The following is a 21,117-nucleotide window of genomic DNA, read 5'->3' on the forward strand; positions in this document are numbered from 1 at the left end:
TACATTATATAAGCAGTTCTCACTTACGTAAAAACGCTGACAGCCTCACTGGGGCTGTGCAGCGTTGGGTGTGCTGGTGTCCTCTCTTCCTCTGCGTCTCCTCTCACATGCAATAGGGCAGGCTTGCATTGTAATCAGTCGGTGTTGTATGTGTATTGTGTGTTTTCATTATGGTAAAACAAAAGTTATGCAGTGTATGTAATGCCAGATTCTCCCCTCTTTCATCTGGTTCCATATCATGTGAGCAGTGTAGTCAGTCCTCACAAAATGCTGAGGACAATGTGGGGGAGTCACGAGCCCACCTGGCTGGGGGCTTTCAAAACTATGATGTCTGATATGTCATCTCAGCTCACTGCAAATGCCAACAAAACACAAGAACTGCAAAAAGCAGTAGCAGATCTATCTGCCAGGGCTGATATTCCCAATCCCCCCCGTCTAATAAAGGTGCGCATAAACGCGCTTTACCTGCACTTCTATCAGATTCTGATGATGATATACAGGATGATGGGGACGGTGTGGATCCCTTAGGTGGGGATTCTACTACTGCACAGGGTACTGAACCCCTCACTATAGCTATAAGGGATGCGCTAAAGCTCCCCCTAGAGGACGCTGCGAATCAGCAGTCGTTTTTCCTTCCTCAAGACAAACAGTCACATTTCCTGATTCTAAAGAATTAGATGATTTATTTAAGCTATCCTGGAAGAATCCAGCTAAGAAAATAAGAATTTACTTACCGATAATTCTATTTCTCGTAGTCCGTAGTGGATGCTGGGAACTCCGTAAGGACCATGGGGAATAGCGGCTCCGCAGGAGTCTGGGCACATCTAAAGAAAGCTTTAGGATCACCTGGTGTGCACTGGCTCCTCCCCCTATGACCCTCCTCCAAGCCTCAGTTAGGATACTGTGCCCGGACGAGCGTACACAATAAGGAAGGATTTTGAATCCCGGGTAAGACTCATACCAGCCACACCAATCACACTGTACAACTTGTGATCTGAACCCAGTTAACAGCATGATAATAGAGGAGCCTCTAGAAAAGATGGCTCACTACAGCAATAACCCGAATTTTTTGGTAACAATAATTATGTACCAGTATTGCAGACAATCCGCACTTGGGATGGGCGCCCAGCATCCACTACGGACTACGAGAAATAGAATTATCGGTAAGTAAATTCTTATTTTCTCTGACGTCCTAGTGGATGCTGGGAACTCCGTAAGGACCATGGGGATTATACCAAAGCTCCCAAAACGGGCGGGAGAGTGCGGATGACTCTGCAGCACCCAATGAGAGAACTCCCGGTCCTCCTCAGCCAGGGTATCAAATTTGTAGAATTTTACAAACGTATTTGCTCCTGACCAAGTAACTGCTCGGCAAAGTTGTAAAGCCGAGACCCCTTGGCAGCTGCCCAAGATGAGCCCACCTTCCTTGTGGAGTGGGCATTTACAGATTTTTTTTTTTTTTTTTGGCTGTGGCAGGCCTGCCACAGAATGTGCAAGCTGAATTGTACTACAAATCCAACGAGCAATAGTCTGCTTAGAAGCAGGAGCACCCAGCTAGTTGGGTGCATACAGGATAAACAGCGAGTCAGATTTCCTGACTCCAGCCGTCCTGGAAACATATATTTTCCGGGTCCTGACAACGTCTAGCAACTTGGAGTCCTCCAAGTCCCTAGTAGCCGCAGGCACCACAATAGGTTTGGTTCAGGTGAACGCTGAAACCACCTTAGGGAGAAACTGAGGACGAGTCCTCAATTCCGCCCTGTCCGAATGGAAACTCAGATAAGTGCTTTTACAGGATAAAGCCACCAATTCTGACACGCGCCTGGCCCAGGCCAGAGCCAACAGCATGACCACTTTTTCTGTGAGCTATTTTAACTCCACAGATTTAAGTGGGTCAAACCAATGTGACTTTTGGAACCCAAAAACCACCTTGAGATCCCAAAGTGCCACTGAAGGCACAAAAGGAGTCTGTATATGCAGTACCCCTTTAACAAACGTCTGAACTTCAGGGACTGAAGCTAGTTCTTTTTTGGAAGAAAATCGACAGAGCCGAAATTTGAACCTTAATGGACCCCAATTTCAGGCCCATAGATACTCCTGTTTGCAGGAAATGTAGGAATCGACCCAGTTGAATTTCCTCCGTCGAGCCTTACTGGCCTCGCACCACGCAACATATTTTCGCCAAATGCGGTGATAATGTTTTGCGGTTACATCCTTCCCGGCCTTGATCAGGATAGGGATGACTTCATCCGGAATGCCTTTTTCCTTCAGGATCCGGCGTTCAACCGCCATGCCGTCAAACGCAGCCGCGGTAAGTCTTGGAACAGACAAGGTCCCCGCTGAAGCAGGTCCCTTCTTAGAGGTAGAGGCCACGGATCCTCCGTGAGCATCTCTTCAAGTTCCGGTTACCAAGTCCTTCTTGGCCAATCCGGAGCCACTAATATACTGTAGTGCTTACTCCTCTCCATCTTATCAATCTCAGTACCTTGGGTATGAGAGGCAGAGGAGGGAACCCATACACTGATTGGTACACCCACGGTGTTACCAGAGCATCTACAGCTATTGCCTGAGGGTCCCTTGACCTGGCGCAATACCTGTCGAGTTTTTCCCAACGGTTTATAATCATGTGGAAGACTTCTGGGTGAAGTCCCTACTCTCCCGGGTGGAGGTCGTGCTGAGGAAATCTGCTTCCCAGTTGTCCACTCCCGGAATGAAAACTGCTGACAGTGCTATCACATGGTTTTTCGCCCAGCGAAGAATCCTTGCAGCTTCTGCCATTGCCCTCCTGCTTCTTGTGGCACCCTGTCTGTTTACGTGGGTGACTGCCGTAATGTTGTCCGACTGGATCAACACCGGCTGACCTTGAAGCAGAGGTCTTGCTAAGCTTAGAGCATTGTAAATGGCCCTTAGCTTCAGGATATTTATGTGAAGTGATGTCTCCAGGCTTGACCATAAGCCCTGGATATTCCTTCCCTGTGTGACCGCTCCCCAGCCTCGCAGGCTGGCATCCGTGGTCACCAGGACCCAGTCCTGAATGCCGAATCTGCGGCCCTCTAGAAGATGAGCACTCTGCAACCACCACAGGAGGGATACCCTTGTCCCTGGTGACAGGGTTATCCGCTGATGCGTCTGAAGATGCGACCCGGACCATTTGTCCAGTAGGTTCCACTGGAAAGTCTTGCGTGGAATCTGCCGAATGGGATTGCTTCGTAGGAAGCCACCATTTTTACCCAGAACCCTTGTGCATTGATGCACTGAGACTTGGTTTGGTTTTAGGAGGTTCCTGACTAGCTCGGATAACTCCCTGGCTTTTTCCTCCGGGAGAAACACCTTCTTTCTGGACTGTGTCCAGGATCATCCCTAGGAACAGAAGACAAGTCGTCGGAACCAGCTGCGAATCTGGAATATTGAGAATCCAATCGTGCTGCCGCAACACTACCTGAGATAGTGCTACACCGATCTCCAACTGTTCCCTGGATCTTACCCTTATCAGGGAATCGTCCAAGTAAAGGATAACTAAAATTCCCTTCCTTCGAAGGAATATCATCATTTCGGTCATTACTTCAGTAAAGACCCGGGGTGCCGTGGACCCTCCCTACGGCAGCGTCTGAACTGATAGTGACAGTTCTGTACCATAACCTGAGATATCCTTGGTGAGAAGGGTAAATTTTGACATGAAGGTAAGCATCCTTGATGTCCCGAGACATCATGTAGTCCCCTTCTTCCAGGTTTGCAATCACTGCTCTGAGTGACTCAATTTTGAATTTGAACCTCTGTATGTAAGTGTTCAAAGATTTTAGATTTTAAAATCGGTCTCACCGAGCCGTCTGGCTTCGGTACCACAATAGTGTGGAATAATACCCCGTTCCCTGTTGCAGGAGGGGTACCTTAATTATCACCTGCTGGGAATACAGCTTGTGAATGGCTTCCAAAACTGCCTCCCTGTCAGCGGGAGACGTCGGTAAAACAGACTTTTGGAAACGGCGAGGGGAATACGTCTCGAATTCCAATTTGTACCCCTGAAATATTACCTGAAGGATCCAGGGGTCTACTTGCGAGTGAGCCCACTGCGCACTGAAATTCACTGAGAACGGGCCCCCACCGTGCCTGAACTTGTAAAGCCCTAGCGTCATACTGAGGGCTTGGCAGAGGCGGAAAAGGGTTTCTGTTCCTGGGAACTGGCTGATCTCTGCAGCCATTTTCCTCTCCCTCTGTCACGAGCAGAAAAGAGGAACCCTTTTGTCCGCTTGCCAACCAGGACTGCGCCTGATAATACGGCGTCTTATTTTGAGAGGCGACCTAGGGTACATCCCCTTTTTTAAGGCAATACTTCCAAATGCCGTTTGGAATCCCTGACCACTTTACTGGTAGAATACAACGCACTTATACTTGATGCCAGTCGGCAAATATTCCGCTGTGCATCATGCATATATAGAAATGCATCTTTTAATTGCTCTATAGGCAATAATATACTGTCCTTATCTAGGATATCAATATTTCCAGTCAGGGAATCCGACCACGCCAACCCAGCACTGCACATCCAGGCTGAGGCGATTGCTGGTCGCAGTATAACACTAGTATGTGTGTAAATACATTTTAGGATACCCTCCTGCTTTTTATCAGCAGGATCCTTAAGGGCGGCCATCTCAAGAGAGGGTAGAGCCCTTGTTCTTACAAGCGTGTGAGCGCCTTATCCCCTGTAGGGGGTGTTTCCCAACGCACCCTAACCTCTGGCGGGAAAAGGTATACTGCCAATAACTTTTTAGAATTATCAATTGTTATCGGGGGGAAACCCACGCATCATCACACACCTCATTTTATTTTTCAGATTCAGGAAAACTACAGGAAGTTTTTCCTCACCAAACATAATACCCCTTTTTTTGGTGGTATTCATATTATCAGAAAAGTGTAAACATTTTCCATTGCATCAATCATGCAATGAGTGGCCCTATTGGAAATCACGGTTGTCTCTTCACCGTCGACACAGGAGTCAGTATCCGTGTCGGCGTCTGTATCTGAGGTAACGGGCGCTTTAGAGCACCTGTATGAGACGTCTGGACATGCACAAGCTGAGTAGTCGGCTGTCTCATGTCAACCACTGTCTTTTATACAAAGCTGACACTGTCACGCAATTTCAACAGTACATCCACTCAGGTGTCGACCCCCTAGGGGGTGACAACACTATTACAGACACTCTACTCCGTCTCCACATAATTTTTCTCCTCATACATGTCGACACAAACGTACCGACACACAGCACACACACAGGGAATGCTCTGATAGAGGACAGGACCCACTAGCCCTTTGGGGAGACAGAGGGAGAGTTTGCCAGCACACACCAGAGCGCTATATATATATATATATATACAGGGATAACCTTATATAAGTGTTTTTCCCTTTATAGCTGCTGTATTGTTTATACTGCGCCTAATTTGTGCCCCCCTCTCTTTTTTAACCCCTTTCTGTAGTGTAGTGACTGCAGGGGAGAGCCAGGGAGCTTCCCTCCAACTGAGCTGTGAGGGAAAATGGCGCCAGTGTGCTGAGGAGATAAGGACGCCGAGAAAGGGGCGGAGCCTATCATCCGTTTTTCTGTATGTTTTGGCAGGGGTTAAATGCATCCATATAGCCCAGGAGTTATATGTGATGCATTTATTTTAGCCATATAAGGTTTTTATCGATTTATTGCGTCTCAGGGCGCTGCCCCCCCAGCGCCCTGCACCCTCAGTGACCGGAGTGTGAAGTGTGCTGAGAGCAATGGCGCACAGCTGCGGTGCTGTGCGCTACCTTATCTGAAGACAGGATCGTCTTCTGCCGCCGATTTCACCGGACCTCTTCGCTCTTCTGGCTCTGTAAGGGGGCCGGCGGCGCGGCTCCGGGACCCATCCAGGCTGAACCTGTGATCGTCCCTCTGGAGCTAATGTCCAGTAGCCTAAGAAACCCGATCCACTCTGCACGCAGGTGAGTCCGTTTCTTCTCCCCTTAGTCCCACGATGCAGTGAGCCTGTTGCCAGCAGGTCTCACTGAAAATAATAAACCTAAACTAAAACTTTCACAAAGAGCTCAGGAGAGCCCCTAGTGTGCACCCTTCTGGTCGGGCACAGAAATCTAACTGAGGCTTGGAGGAGGGTCATAGGGGGAGGAGCCAGTGCACACCAGGTGATCCTAAAGCTTTCTTTAGATGTGCCCAGACTCCTGCGGAGCCGCTATTCCCCATGGTCCTTACGGAGTTCCCAGCATCCACTAGGACGTCAGAGAAATATCAGGTGTCAAAACGTTTTTTTTGCATACATTCCCCTTTGCCCCGGAGGGTAGAAAGTTCTGGGAAGAACCTCCGGCTGTAGACATCTCAGCCTCTTGCCTCTCTAAGAAGGCGGTAATCCCAGCTCCTTTACGGTAAACGACCCGTGGGATAGGAAAATTGAGGCCACACTGAAGTCTATTTACATTGCTGCAGGTGTACTGTATCTTAAAGACTGGTCACTGCAGGTTGCTGGGTGACACATGCAATTCATTCCTGGGCTACTCAAATTCAGGAGGGTCTCTCGGGTGGCGTGACCCTAGTTACTACGGTGACTTTCCTAAAACAGATTCAGGACATGGCAAGAGTCCTCTGTAACTCCCTAAAAGAGATTGGCAATATTAATGCTATAACCACTGCTATGGCTGTGTCAGCACGCAGAGCCATTTGGCTGTGTCAGTGGATTGCAGAAGCAGACTCCAAACACAATGTGGAATCTCTTCCCTTTACAGGTGAATGGCTCTTCAGAGGCAAATTGAATGCATGGATCTCCAAAGCTACTGCTGGGAAATCCGCCTTACTTCCCTCGGGGGCTCTGCCTGCTAGACGTACCTACCCGGGACCGTCTACTCAGTCCTTTCGGTCCACCAGATTTCGATCTAGGGTGCATCAAATGCAGCTCGAGGCACCAGGGGTAAACCTAAGAAACCAGCCGTTGCCGGCTCTCAAGAACAGAGCACCAGTTCAGCTTACGCAAAGAACTCAGCATGACGGTACCAGTCCACCCCGGGAGGATCTCGAGGTGGGAGCCCGGTTACGTTACTTCAGCCACATCTGTGAAAGTTCCTGCCAGGACGCCTGGGTAAAGGACCTTATTTCCCGGAGGTTACAAGCTGGAGTTTGACGGTGCTTCTCCCCAACGATTTTTCAAATCAAGCTTACCAGCTTTGGAAAATATGCGTATTACACTACTACAGGTCATCACCAAGTTGGTCCAGTCCCAAGTCATTGTTCCAGTACCCCTGTAACAGCAAGGACAAGGTTACTACTCCAGTCTGTTCGTTGTGCCAAAACCAGACGGGTCTGTGAGGCCAATTTTGAATCTGAAGTCCTTGAATCCTTACCTAAAGGTTTTCAAATTCAAGATGGAATCTTTGAGAGCAGTGATCGCAGGAAACGTCAGGAATTCCTAGTGTCCCTGGATATCAAGGACGCCTACCTCCATATACCAAATTGGCCTCCTCATCAGGCCTACCTGAGGTTCGCCCTGCTGAACGATCACTACCAGTTCCAGGCATTACTCTTTGGCAGATCTACAGCTCTGAGTGTGTTCACGAAGGTGATGGTGGAAATGATGTTCAAGCTCCGGGTCCAGGGGGTCGACGTGGTCCCTTACCTGGACGATCTCCTGATAAAAGAGTTCCAGGGAGCTCCTACTGCTCCATATAGATCGCACTATACACCTTCTGTCACACCACGGGTGGCTCCTCAATTTACAGGAGTCCCACCTGGAGCCATCTCAGTGGCTCCTGTTTCTGGGAATGCTACTGGATACTGTAGCGCAGAAAGTGTTCCTCCCAGAGGACAAAGTGAGAACTCTCCAGGAAATGGTTTGCATGGTTCTCCAACCGACTCGAGTCACCATTCATCTTTGCATAAGATTGTTGGGAAAGATGGTAGCCTCGTTTGGTTCCAAACGATGGTAGCCTCCTGAACAAGTGGTCCGGTTCCCAACTTCACATGCACCGGATGATTCAACTGTCACCCGGGCCAGTATTTAACTCCTGTGGTGGCTGCAGTCTTCCAATCTCCGGGAAAGTCGACGCTTCGGAATTCAGGATTGGATTCTCCTCACGACGGATGAGTCTGAGAGGATGGGGAGCTGTCACCCAAGGGCTGCAGTTCCAGGGCAGGTGGTCTGCCCAAGAGGCCCTACTTCCGATCAACATCCTGGAACTTCGGGCTATCTACAATGCCCTGATTAAGGCCTCCCTTCTGCTCCGAGATCAAGCAATCCAGGTACAGTCGGACAACGCCACGGCTGTGGTGTACATCAATCAACAAGGAGGGACAAAAAGCAGGGCCTGCATGCGAAAAGTATCAAGAATACTCCTCTGGGCGGAAAGAAATGCACTAGCACTGTTCGCAATCTTCATTCTGGGAATAGAGAATTGGGAAGCAGACTTCCTGAGTCACCACGATCTCCACCCACGGGAGTGGAACCTACATCCTCAAGTGTATCAACAGATCATCGACCGGTGGGGTTGCCCCCAGATCGACATGATGGCGTCTCGCCTTAACAAGAAACTTTGCTCCTATTGCTCGTGAACCAGAGACCCTCAGGCGTGCGCAGTGGATGCACCGACGTCGCCTTGGCCTTACCAGCTGGTCTACATATTTCCTCCGATTCCATTGATCCCAAAGGTGCTCAAGAGGATCCAATAACAAGGAGTACAAGCAATTCTGCTTGCACTGGATTGGGCCCGGAAAGCATGGTACGCGGATCTTCTGGACATGTCCGAAGACCCTTGGCCTCTACCGCTTAGAAGAGATCATCTTCAACAAGGACCGTTCGTCTACCCGGACTTACGGCGGCTTTGTTTGATGGCATGAAAGTTGAGCGGTACATCCTAGCTCACAAGGGACTTTCCAAAAAGGTCATTGCCACTATGGTGCAATCCAGAAAACCTGTGACGTCAAAACACTATCATAATATCTGGCAGAGATATGTCTCCTGGTGCGAGGAACGCAAATATCCATCTGCCGATTTTCACTTGGGAAGATTTCTTAGTTTCCTGCAGACTGGAGTGGCTCAAGGCTTATGTCTGGGATCCATTAAGGTTCAAATTCCAGCTTATTCAATCTTCTTCCAAAAGAAGTTGGCTATACTGCCTGAAGTTCAGACCTTCTTGCAAGGGGTGCTTCACATCCAACCTCCGTTTGTGCCGCCTATGGTTCCTTGGGATTTGGATGTGGTATTATGATTTGTACAGTCCTCCTGGTTTGAACCTCTGATGACAGTAGAAGACAAGTTCCCCACGTGGAAGACGGCCCTGGCTTCTGCTAGACATGTCTCAGAATTGGGGGCCTTATCGTATAAAAGTCTGTATTTGGTCTTTTACGAGGACAGAGCGGAGCTCCGGACTAGACAGCAGTTCCTGCCGAAGGTTGTTTCCGCATTTCATCTAAATCAACCTACTGTGGTTCAGTACTGTTCTGACGCTTCTGCTCTTGCGGAGGCATTGGATGCTGTTCGTGCCTTGAAGATCTATGTCAAGCGTACAGCTCGGATCAGAAAGACTGATTCCTTGTTCGTGCTCTATGATGCGCAGAGGAAGGTTTGGCCTGCTTCAAAGCAGTCCATTGCTCGTTGGCCTATGTGTCGGCAGCCTTACCTGTTCCTAAGTCTCTAAAGCCCCACTCTACTAGATCGGTGGGCTCTTCCTGGGCGGCTGCCCGTGAAGTCTCGGCCTTACAACTATGCCGAGCCATTACCTGGTCAGGGAAGAACACCTTTGTGAAGTTCTACAAGTTTGATGCCGTGGCCAAAGAGGATACCCAGTTCGGGCAGGTGGTGCTGCAGATGTCTCCGCATGTTCCTGCCCATTCTGGAAGCTTTGGGACATGCCCATCGTACTAACCTGTCCCCAATATCCTTTATGGATGCTTGAGAAAATAGGATTTTAAATACCTACCAGTAAATCCTTTTCTCGTAGTCCATAAGGGATATTTGGCGCCCGCCTCTGTGCGGTGACTTTCTGCAGGTTCTCTATTCAGTGTTACCTGTTCAGCCGTTGCTGTTCATGTTGCCAGATGTTGCTGGCCCAGTTATGTTATGGTGTGCTAGTGTATAAATCTCACCACACTTCTCGTTATGTTCCTTCTCTTAAGTATGTCAATTCTCCTTCGGACACTGTTTCACCTATAACTGCCTGTGGGAGGGGGCATAGAGGGGAGGAGCCAGTACAGTGGAAGAAATTTAAAGTGCACTGGCTCCTCTGGACCCCGTCTATACCCATTGTACTGTGTCCCCAATATCCCTTATGGACTACGAGAAAGGGATTTACCGGTAGGTATTTAAAATCCCAATATATATATATATATATATATATATATATATATATATATATATATACATACACACACATATATATATATATATATATATATATATATATACACACACACACACACACATGTATATATATACATACACACGCACATACATACACACCTGTATTATATATATCTAGACACACACACATTTTATATATATATATATATATATATATATATATATATATATATATATACACATACATACATATATATTTTTTTTTATTTATTTTATGGCTGATCAGCCAGGAGTGCGGGGAGTATGTTATTTTGTAAATTACTCTGTATAGGAGAATATAATGACCACCTTTTGCAGCAAAAGGTCTGGTTACATTTGCAGAGTTCAGGTATTGTGTTAAAATAACTGTAAAACTTTCCAAGTTGTGTAAAAGTACCCAAACCTTGACAGATTTGTGAATGCAGACAAAGTCTCGAGAGAGGGAATGGATGCACCAAGATGTAGTAACATTCTATAGTTCAACATTATTCCAAAAGAGTATTTCGGCAACTCTGCCTGTTCTCAGTTATGCATCTGCTGATTCTGTGCATTGACATTCACCTCTGAGACTCGCTATTGACAGGATCCATTCAATCCTGGCTCCAACATGTTTAAATACCCTTCAAATTGAAATGTAATTGTGTCATGAAAACTTCTGCTTAAGAGGGATATTTTTATATTCTCAAATGTATATTAATCTCTCTGGGTCACCTCTGCCTCTAAACTAGTTACTTAATGGACAAAATTTCACTACTAAATTGATGTTTTAAAAGAGGCTGTCAACAAATATATACAAAGACACTATTTTGTGCATCAATAAAAAAGTCAGAATAATGAACATCTGAAGAGAACATATTTTTGTTATAAATACATTTTATACAAAGATTGTAATGATTGATGGTTCATTGGTAACAGCATACTATTAGTTTGCCAAAGAGCTGTAAAAGAGTAGGCTCACTTAGAACTAGTTAGAAGGAGAAATAAAGAATATATCTTTTCTAGATCATTTGGGCTTGACTTGTATATACAGGTCAACAAAACAAAAAAATCTTTGACCGTAACAATCTAACGACTGACTTGAAACGGTATTTTAAGCATTTATACAAGTAGAAATCCAACCACTTATATCTTTGGGTTAATAAACCTCAAAAGTCAAAACAACCTTTTAGCAAATGCCTCAAGCTATGCATAATTAGCGTAAAATGATGGATGCTCCTCCCTGTAATTAGACGCTAGATGGTGGGCGACAAATACTCACCGTGGTTATGAATCTATACATGGGTTGCCGCCTCTCTGTGTATTTCACTGTGATGGGGCTGAGATCATACCGAAACCAGATGGCAGGGATAATTCTTCCTGTGTGGCTGTATGCTACATATTCCTAGATGATTTATAGAAAGGCAGTTTAATAAGGATTGAAATCGATTACAGAGCTACACAGAAACATCTTGCTCTATTATATAGCTTAGTAGTCCTCTGCACACACGATTTGTACAGCACTGATACGGATTGTCATCACCTTTTATAGGTAAATCAATCTGCATGTAGAAGGCAGCAGAAGCAATAGAACTGTATACAGTCTCAGCGCGACTCGTGATTATGTAAATAACCCAGGCCTTCTATGGTTATCTGAGGATTACATTGCACTTGAATTATATAACTATGCTGGAATTCTTTATTTTCTTTAGGAAGTCTGCCTTTCAGTCTCCAGTCTGCTGGCAACAACCTTCTGTGCAGTTTAATAAAACTTACATCATGCTTTTAGATCACATACTTCGTTTTGCCAACCACACTGCCAGCCATCATTCTGCAGACAGACCTACCTTATTAGCTACGGTGTACTGGTAACTAAACCTCTGCTTGCCATTCGAGTCTTCATATACGGTTGGAACGATCTTTAAGATGTAATCATGGGAAGCCAGAGCTGTGTAAGTAATAAAGGCCAGAGAAAAATCAATAAAATGTCATTATATTCATCTGTGCGTGATTGGAAGCTACAGTCATGATCACATGTATCACATTGTTGAACATGCACTAGATCAAACAAGACACACAAACGTGATTCACTGCAAGTAAACAAATGAAAACATGGCATGTACAAGGACTCTGCCATAATAAAAAATAAACCAGCATACATTCTTAGCTGCAAGCGGTGCTGCTGAGTGGAGAGAGGCATTGGCGGTTGTCCAGTGTATGTAACATTGCTAACAAGTGAACACAAACTAAAAATCACAGCACCCAGACATTTGCAGTCATTGGCTGACCAGCACTAGATAGATACATGCTAATTGTTCTAATCCACAATTAGATCTTTGAACAATCTTAGTAAAATGATAGGGGTAAACAAATTTAAAAAAGCATCAGCACATCACCATAACAACTGAGTTGAGTTACCCTGCTATTCACAATCAAAATAAAAGTTGGAAAATGTGTAAAGATATTTTCTTGGGAAACATGAACTCCATGGAGCACTGGAATATTGCAATCATGTTTACATTGTAAGAGAAAGTTTGCAATTCATTACAAATGTCAGAGTAGCACCTGAAGAATAGAGCCAATTGATGTGTTCTACAGTGATGTGGCCATCAGACAATTTGGACAAACTTTCTCCAGCTCACATCCAGACATTTGCCACTTTGTTCAGCTCAGAACTTTCTGTTCATTTAAGACTTTGCAGAGCTGAAAACTATAGAATACACTGGCCTTTTCTCTTGAGGGATTTTTAAAAATCTATTTATATTTCTACTTGTCAAGATGCACCAGTGCTGGTTACTATAAAACATTATAATAATCTAAAGAGCACCACTTCTATATAATAGCTCCACGATGGAGTGGGGGAATCAGGGTGTGACACCTCTGACATATGACCCAGGAAGGATGGACAAGTGACTTTGTGACTAGTGAACTCACCAGGTAAAAAGTGGTTTACTAAAAGACATAATCCCTGGTCCAGCAGATGGATGAGAACAAATTGTATAAACCTCTGAAGATGGCAAATCAACAGGACCGCCATGATTGTTCCCTTAACCCATGACAGTAAGAGATGGCATGTTAATATACTGGACAAGAGATGCCGGCATGATTTTTAACCAGTGTAAGTATGACAGAGTATTTAAGCAACTCTGTTGACTATTTTAGATCAACTGAGGCAGTGGTTCTCAACCAACCCTCAAGTTTCCCAACAGATCATGTTTTGAGCACTTCTGTCTGTGGAAAAAGATGGGGGTAATTACCGAGCCAGCAAAAGATTAAACTTGACTGTGTATGATTAAAGAGATCCAAACATGACCTGATGGTGGTACTTGAGATCTAGAGTTGAGAGCCCATCAATGGTGGCATTGATTAAAGCAGCACAGAATGAGTCTGAAACTTCAACACACAAAGTAATTTAAGTGATCATTCCTTACATGTACAATATAGAACTGAAGTACGTAGAAAAAGAATTGGCAGGCATAGAAATCTGTGCTAGGTTGTAAAGAATCCCAGAATAATGGCGAGCTTTCTATTGGCTTCTGGTGGTGTTGGAGGAAGCTAATATTCTGTATGTATTTCCTTCACAGCGTAACAAGTCTTCCACTTTGTTGTACTCAATTTTCATCATCTACTGTATCCGTGTTCCCTGTGCTCAGGGTAATATTATTGTCATTCACTTGTAGTCAAAAGGTGCCAACAGATGGGGGTACTAAGGTACACATGGGTCTATGGGCTTAATTCAGACCTGATCGCAGCAGCAAATTTGTTAGCTAATGGGCAAAACCATGTGCACTGCAGGGGAGGGGGGGGGGGGGGGCATATATAACATGTGCAGAGAGCGTAAAGGGGGTTACTCACCGAGCGATATTCTAAGCAATCTGACTAGACAGGCCAATCTAGCGGGTTGCTCACTTCACTCGCTGAGTGAAGTGAGCGCCCCCCCCCCCCCCCGCACGCTCAGCACAGATCGCGCTGTGCTGAGCGGCGGGAGAGATGTGTGCTGAGCGGTTTGCTCAGCACACATCTCTCCTGCATCGGCCCCGTCTATATGGGCCTTTAGATTTGGGTGTGGTGTGTTCAAACTGAAATCTAAATTGCAGTGTAAAAATAAAGCAGCTAGTATTTACCCTGCACAGAAACACTATAACCCACCCAAATCTAACTCTCTCTGCACGTTACATTTGCCTCACCTGCAGTGCACATGGTTTTGCCCTTTAGCCAACATATTTGCTGCTCTGATCAGGTCTGAATTATGCCCTATGTACGAAGCCTTGGAGAGAGATAAAGTGGAATGGAGATAAAGTACCGACCAACCAGCCCCTGTCTCCACTTTATTTCTCTTCAAGGAATAGTACATAGACCCCATAATCCTCTACAAGGGACCCTGGAGTGCAAGGGTGATGTAAGGTGGCGCATACCACAAATGTTCGCATTTTACATCACTGAATGCTGTATCAAAGTGTTCAATACAGATATGAATAAGTCTTAAATAACTTTATTTCATAGATGAGTCTTCTGTGTCAGTATACAGGAGCCTCACATTACTACCTTGTATACTGGGGTACCCTACTCCTTTATCTACAGTGTATCTGCCCTTGTGGCCTTTTTCACCCTATTATATAATGATACTGCCTTTGTTACATGCAGTATAACATCTCCTGCAATGCCATGTTCTGCTGTGAGCATTCAATTTCCTACATCATTTTGTTTTACTAGAATTTCTTTGACTGGAACTTGAAAGAATATGGAAACTCTCAAGCCTTCGTGATCCGCTTCACTGTAACATACATTTTAGCCTGCTGTTTCTCTTCAGTGTGCAAAAAACCCATTATCAGTGTTAAACTAGTCATTTTCATAATTCATAAATTTTGTTGTAAACTGTACATACGATTGGAAGAGAGTCGGTCTGCTCCTGCCAGAGCATTGAAGGCACCATGAATGTTTGTAACCTGTAAGAAGACCGAAATGGGAGGATCTTCTGTTAGAGAAAAGGCAACATACAGTAAAGAAGTATATACATCAATAATTGCACCTATATCTGTAATTAACTACTAAATAGGATTTCACTGGATGAAAAGATGTAAAGTGTGCAAGAAACAAAAGTGGTCATAAGAAACAATGAATTTCTGCATGTACATCATTTTTTAATGTTTTTTTTAAGGATTGGACCATTTGTATTAAACTTCAGCAATACTACTACCACTTTGTGTCCACTCACAGCCATCTACAATGTATGGGCTTACAAGCAGGGCACGCTCCCCTTTATGTCGCTACGTAATTTGCAGATTTGAATTGTGTTGATCTGTAAAAGTACTGTTCTTGCATGTAAACTAATGTGAACTTTTGTACTTTGTAATGTTGCTATGTTCCTCCACTGTGTATGGAGCTGTGGAACCCTTGTGACACTTTAAAAATAAGTGAGAATAATATTAGAATAGAGAGTAGTTAGCGTTCCTCCTACCACATTTTCTTGCACTGTACCCACATAGTGGAAAATTTACCTAGTTGACAATCAGAATTTTCCATCTCAAATCACTGACACTGCTGGGAGGGGTCAGAGTTCATACCAAATGTCATTACATTCCAAAGTGATGACATCATTTATTAGCTGCTATTCATTATTATTATATAGGTGAGTGCATTTAAAAACTATGGGTGAGATTTATTAAATCTTGGAGAGAGATAACTAGAAAATTTTCTAGCACAACCTGTAAAATTATTGAAACTGATCGGTTGGTAGTTTATTGCTCTCCAACTTTTATACACAACCTACCCCCCCTCCCCCTCCCCTTAATTCTGTTGTCTGCATATTATAATTCTACTTTGTACAAAATATTTTTTTTTTTTACATTAAACGGTTATTGCTACATCATCATGCATCTCAGACGACTATGATTGTAGTGCAATAGGAGTAGTTGGAACATTGTTGTTTCTTGCTAAATGAGATCATCTGTAGGCTCAAGATTATCAAAACAAGACAATGAGATGAAGGCTATGTATTTATTAAGATGTTCTTTCCTGCCATTTCCATTTTAATTTTGTTCCAGCTCAGAGCTGGAGGTATTCATGTTTCATCCTATGCTTATAATAGGGTAGATTTTACACATTCCAGTCCATATTCACCTTCTCTCCCAGAATGTCTGGGAGACTCCCAAGTTTTAGGAAGCTCACCCAAATTCAGGCATAGTAGACATTCCTCCTGAATCCACTCAGTGACCCAGGGAGGTTTCAGGTGATTCATAATGCCATTGTCCTTTACACTGATGCCAGGGAAATTCTGGGTAAGGGTGCACCATGTGATTGGGACCAAATAATGAAGCTCTAATTAGCTAAAATATGACAAGTAGCCTGCTTCTCTATATTGTACCTGAAGTGTTCGTTCAGTACTACAAATGTATAGCTCACATTAGCTAATCAGACAAAACAACACAGGAAATCAAACAAATATTTTGCAGAACAACAAAGCAGCAAAACAGAGTTGTTAAATACAAACTATTGTATGTAACTCAAACAAGGAGGGATCTGCGCAAGTAGCAGTCACACTTCTGTATGCAGATTAGGTTATTACAGCCATCTGACGCTATAAAATAGAATGACTTTCCTATACATCATGCCCAATTGGGGAACCGCCAACTTTGTACAATAACTCTGTGCTGCCTGTGAGTGTTCCAAGGTGGGTATAACAGTTTGCTAATTCACATGACACAATAAACAACCACTAACTGAGATCATACACTGAGCTCATCCAGGTCGACAAGAACAAAGCACCATCAGATCCAACTTCTTCCTATTGATGTAAGAAAATTAAAAGTGGCTCATCTTACTTGAAGTAAAAACGCAGCTTTAATTAATAGGCCTTACCACATCCCTAAGCAGCAGCTGCCAACATTGTTTTGCTGACGCAACTGCTCCAGGTGATTATCACAATAAACTATTCTCTGACTGAATAAAGATTTAAAAAACTGAGGAAATAGGAAGAGATTCTACATGGTGCAAAGAAAGGGAAAAGCATGCAAACCACATACTGGGGTAATTATAATAGGGTTTGAGAAGCCAGAGGCGCGGGAGATTGTGCGAGAATGATGTATTTTTAAAGTAGCAGTCATTTACAAGGAAAAATCAGGTTGGTTTTGTATACTGTGTTTGTATACAGCTGTATATCAGATGATGTTTTCAGCTCCAAACTCCACGATTTACTATCCTGCGGATTTTTAGGATGAAAACTAAAAACATTTCCAATGGGTAGCGGTTTGCAAACCCCCTAACCGCATGTGGTCCATGACAAACCACATGGCAAAACATCCAGCTTTACCACTTTCTAAGGCCAGCGCTACTGCAAGTGCTAAAATGCACATGGATACCAGTTTATTAAAATAATTATGCTCCATTCCCAAAGAACTAAATTATAGTACTTAAATAAATAGTGGCCACAGTACCCAATGAAATTAACAAAGTTCCCAGTACATAATGGAAAAAATACAGTGCACCCAGTACCCAATGAATTAAATAACAGTGCCTAATAAAAATAAACAGTACCCCAGTACACAATGAAATAAATACCAGTGCACCCAGTCTAAATAAAAAAATATGTAAACCTCCCCAATATACAGTGCCCCTAATATACATCCCCCCATGTGCTTAGATGTTTGTCATTAAGTAAAAGTGCTCACTTTACAAACCGCAAGTTAGTAAAATGATTCCTTTGTCTTACATGTAAGAGTACAACATTCTAGCACTTTAAATTATACTTGAACTTTTGCAAAGTTTAATGATTACTTTTTTTCCCAAAAACCACTCAGAAATTGATTTAACCTTATCCAAAATGATTTTAGTAAAACAAACAAACATGTAATTACATTTATAACCCCCCCCCCCCAAAACAAAACATCGGAACATCGGTTGGCAACATCGGACCATTAGAAACATTGTGACTTTCCTTTTAACAGCGGGGACAGCAGCCAGATACAACAGGGGGGCTGATATACACTTCCCCAGTGGCTGCTATTGTCTGCAACCGCCGGGTGGGGAGTCCTGCCATGCTGACGATCAGCAATGATTGGCAGCACGGCAAACACTGGGGGAGGGTGCAGGAAGGCAGAGGGACCTTCCTGTCCCTCTGAGAGCAGCAGTGGAGGGAATTTTCTGTTCCCTGTAGCTGCAAACACTGTCTGACAGGTCACACCATGCCAGGCAATTGTAGATGTTTATGAATGACAGCAGTTTCTGAATAAAGAGGCACCTCCACTAGGGTAGACTGGTGGAGGACACTGCTTGTCTGAATAGATGAAACCAGAAGTCTGGATACAAGCACACCTGTTACATTCATATATAAACTTGGCCTGTTTTGTTACGTTTTTCTAAATTGGCAATTTATGTCTAGACTCGGATAATTCCCTCAAGCCTTTTATCACACCTATTTATTATGAAGCATTAAATAGTGGAATAGAAGTAGTCTGTCTGATCACTCACCTGTAAAAAATCACCAAAGCTCAACTTGTGAATGAAGTGACTCATGTCAGGGTTCTGTGGCTGAGCTGTGGCACTGTGCGTGGACACATGGAAGTTTCCAGGCACCTAACAAACCAATATACAGTTACACAATCACAGTGAAATTATAACACTTTACACTTTTAGCTGCCTATATAATTAAGGACCAGTCAATTCGATCCATCCAGGGCTGTAAAATAAAATTTCAGATATTATATATAATATACACACACACATACATACATACATACACAGTCTATAGAGATGAGGTGCGCTCACCAGGCTAGCTTGTAAATGCAAACGTTCACATATATTTATTTTTATGCAGTCGACGTTTCGGCCAACATTACTGGCCTTTCTCAAGACTTTTACAGCATATCAGGGGTCCTACCACCACTCCAGCAAGTTTTTTCTGGAGTGGTGGTAGGACCCCTGACATGCTGTAAAAGTCTTGACAAAGGCCAGTAATGTTGTTCGAAGCGTCGACGGCATAAAAAGATATGTGAACTTTTGCATTTGTAAACTAGCCTGGCGAGTGCACTTCATCTCTATAGACTGTGTATTGGATCGGTTTGCAACAATCGCTTCTGAAGGACTGGCACCCCAACTGACGTAAACTATGAAGATTGCGTGTGCAGCTCTTTTCTGGAATTGTATATATATATATATATATATACACACACATACATACATACATATATACATATACACACACACACATATATATATATATATATATATATATATATATATATATATATATATATACACATACACATATATATATATATATATATATATATATATACACTGTATATACATACATATATATACACACACATACACAATGTTATTTTTTTAACCCCCTCCAACTAAAAAATGAAAAAATAAATAACTACTACTTTGTTCTGACATTTCCATTTGAAATACCACTTCAGCTTTAAGACCACACACACACTTGGGGGCTGATGCAGAGGTGAATGTACGCAGAGCTGAAGAGTGTATCTTGACTAAATTTGTACTGCGCATGCTCAGAAAATAAACATACAGGAATGCAGATTCTAACGCATTCCTATCAGATCGATACCTATGACCGGAAAGGTGGGGCTGGGATAGAAAGATTACATATTTAATCCCATAGGGTGAGATGCTGAATGTCAGCATCCCAACAGCGACATCCCGCCCGCCACGCTCATCACAGGTTCTGTTCCCACTCTATGGGTGTTGCGGACACCCACAAGTGGAAAAAGCCCCTGTGCACCGGTATTCCAGCTAGCGGGATTCCAGCGTCAGCATCCTGACCGCCGGGATCCGGACAGCCGACAAAGTGAAAGGATCCCTCATCTCCCTGTTAGAAGACCGATCTTTTGTATATGTTCCACATGCAGAGCTGGTTGCATCTTGATATTTACAGCTCCGCATATGTACAAAAACATTATTTTCCCACGCACAATTCTATGAGGTACGTATGCACATTTCCCTTCTAACTTTGCATCAGCACTTACTGTATATGTGTTGCATTTTTTTTGTCCATAGTTGTAACAAAACATTTTCATAGTGAAAAATGTAAGAAACCTTAAAGATCCATCTCTTCAGCACTTATAGCCGGCATAGTGCTGCTGTGAGGCAGAACTGTTGTGGTGTGGATAGCTTGAAACGGAGACATTTTGAGTATATCAAAAGTGAGCCAGGGAACTGCTCCAGTGAATACAATGTCAGTCAGTCATGGAAAGTAAAACTTGCATAGGTAAATTTACTAATATCAGTACAAGGAATGGTGAAATAGCAATGGTTAGCATTACTGCCTCACAGCAGTCCCCACCATGTTCATAACTGTGTGGCGTTTGTATAGTCTCCCCATGCTTGCTTCCTCCCACACTCCAAAATATACAGGTAGGTTAACTGGCTAACAAAAAAAAATTATCCCCAGCGTGAATGTGTGTGCATATACATGTGGTAGGAATATAGACTGTAAGCTCCCCTGGCGCGGGGAACGATGTGAATGGACAAAATATTCTCTGTAAAGCGCTGCAGAATATGTATGCGCTATATAGATAACTGGTAATAATAATACTACTACATCATCACATTCTCCATCTATCAGAGAGTGATGTGTGTGATTTACTCATGCTGGCACCACAACTAACTCTCCTGGCTGTTATATCAGACAGTAATTAGTTTCTAATGGGGCGTTGTACAGTTGTGTTGATATTGTCCCACCCATATTATGCCATGGGCTTTCGCATGACCCACATTCATGTTCTGTGTACTATTATACAACTCATTCATACATAATTAGCCATCC

General features: G+C 43.8%; 1 protein-coding gene across 1 annotated transcript in view; it reads right to left on the bottom strand.

Moving 5' to 3' along the window:
- Positions 1 to 21,117, bottom strand: part of ERGIC1 (endoplasmic reticulum-golgi intermediate compartment 1) — a 244,021-nt gene that overhangs the window by 63,803 nt on the left and 159,101 nt on the right. The window contains exons 6-9 of the mRNA XM_063928069.1: positions 18,795 to 18,899; positions 15,214 to 15,274; positions 12,176 to 12,276; positions 11,611 to 11,733 (exon numbers count right to left, since the gene is read on the bottom strand). Coding sequence (XP_063784139.1) covers positions 11,611 to 11,733; positions 12,176 to 12,276; positions 15,214 to 15,274; positions 18,795 to 18,899 — 390 coding nt within the window. The remainder of the gene's footprint in view (positions 1 to 11,610; positions 11,734 to 12,175; positions 12,277 to 15,213; positions 15,275 to 18,794; positions 18,900 to 21,117) is intronic.

The sequence above is a fragment of the Pseudophryne corroboree genome, chromosome 6 (genome assembly GCF_028390025.1).
Source record: "Pseudophryne corroboree isolate aPseCor3 chromosome 6, aPseCor3.hap2, whole genome shotgun sequence".
NCBI classification, from domain to species: Eukaryota; Metazoa; Chordata; class Amphibia; order Anura; family Myobatrachidae; genus Pseudophryne; species Pseudophryne corroboree.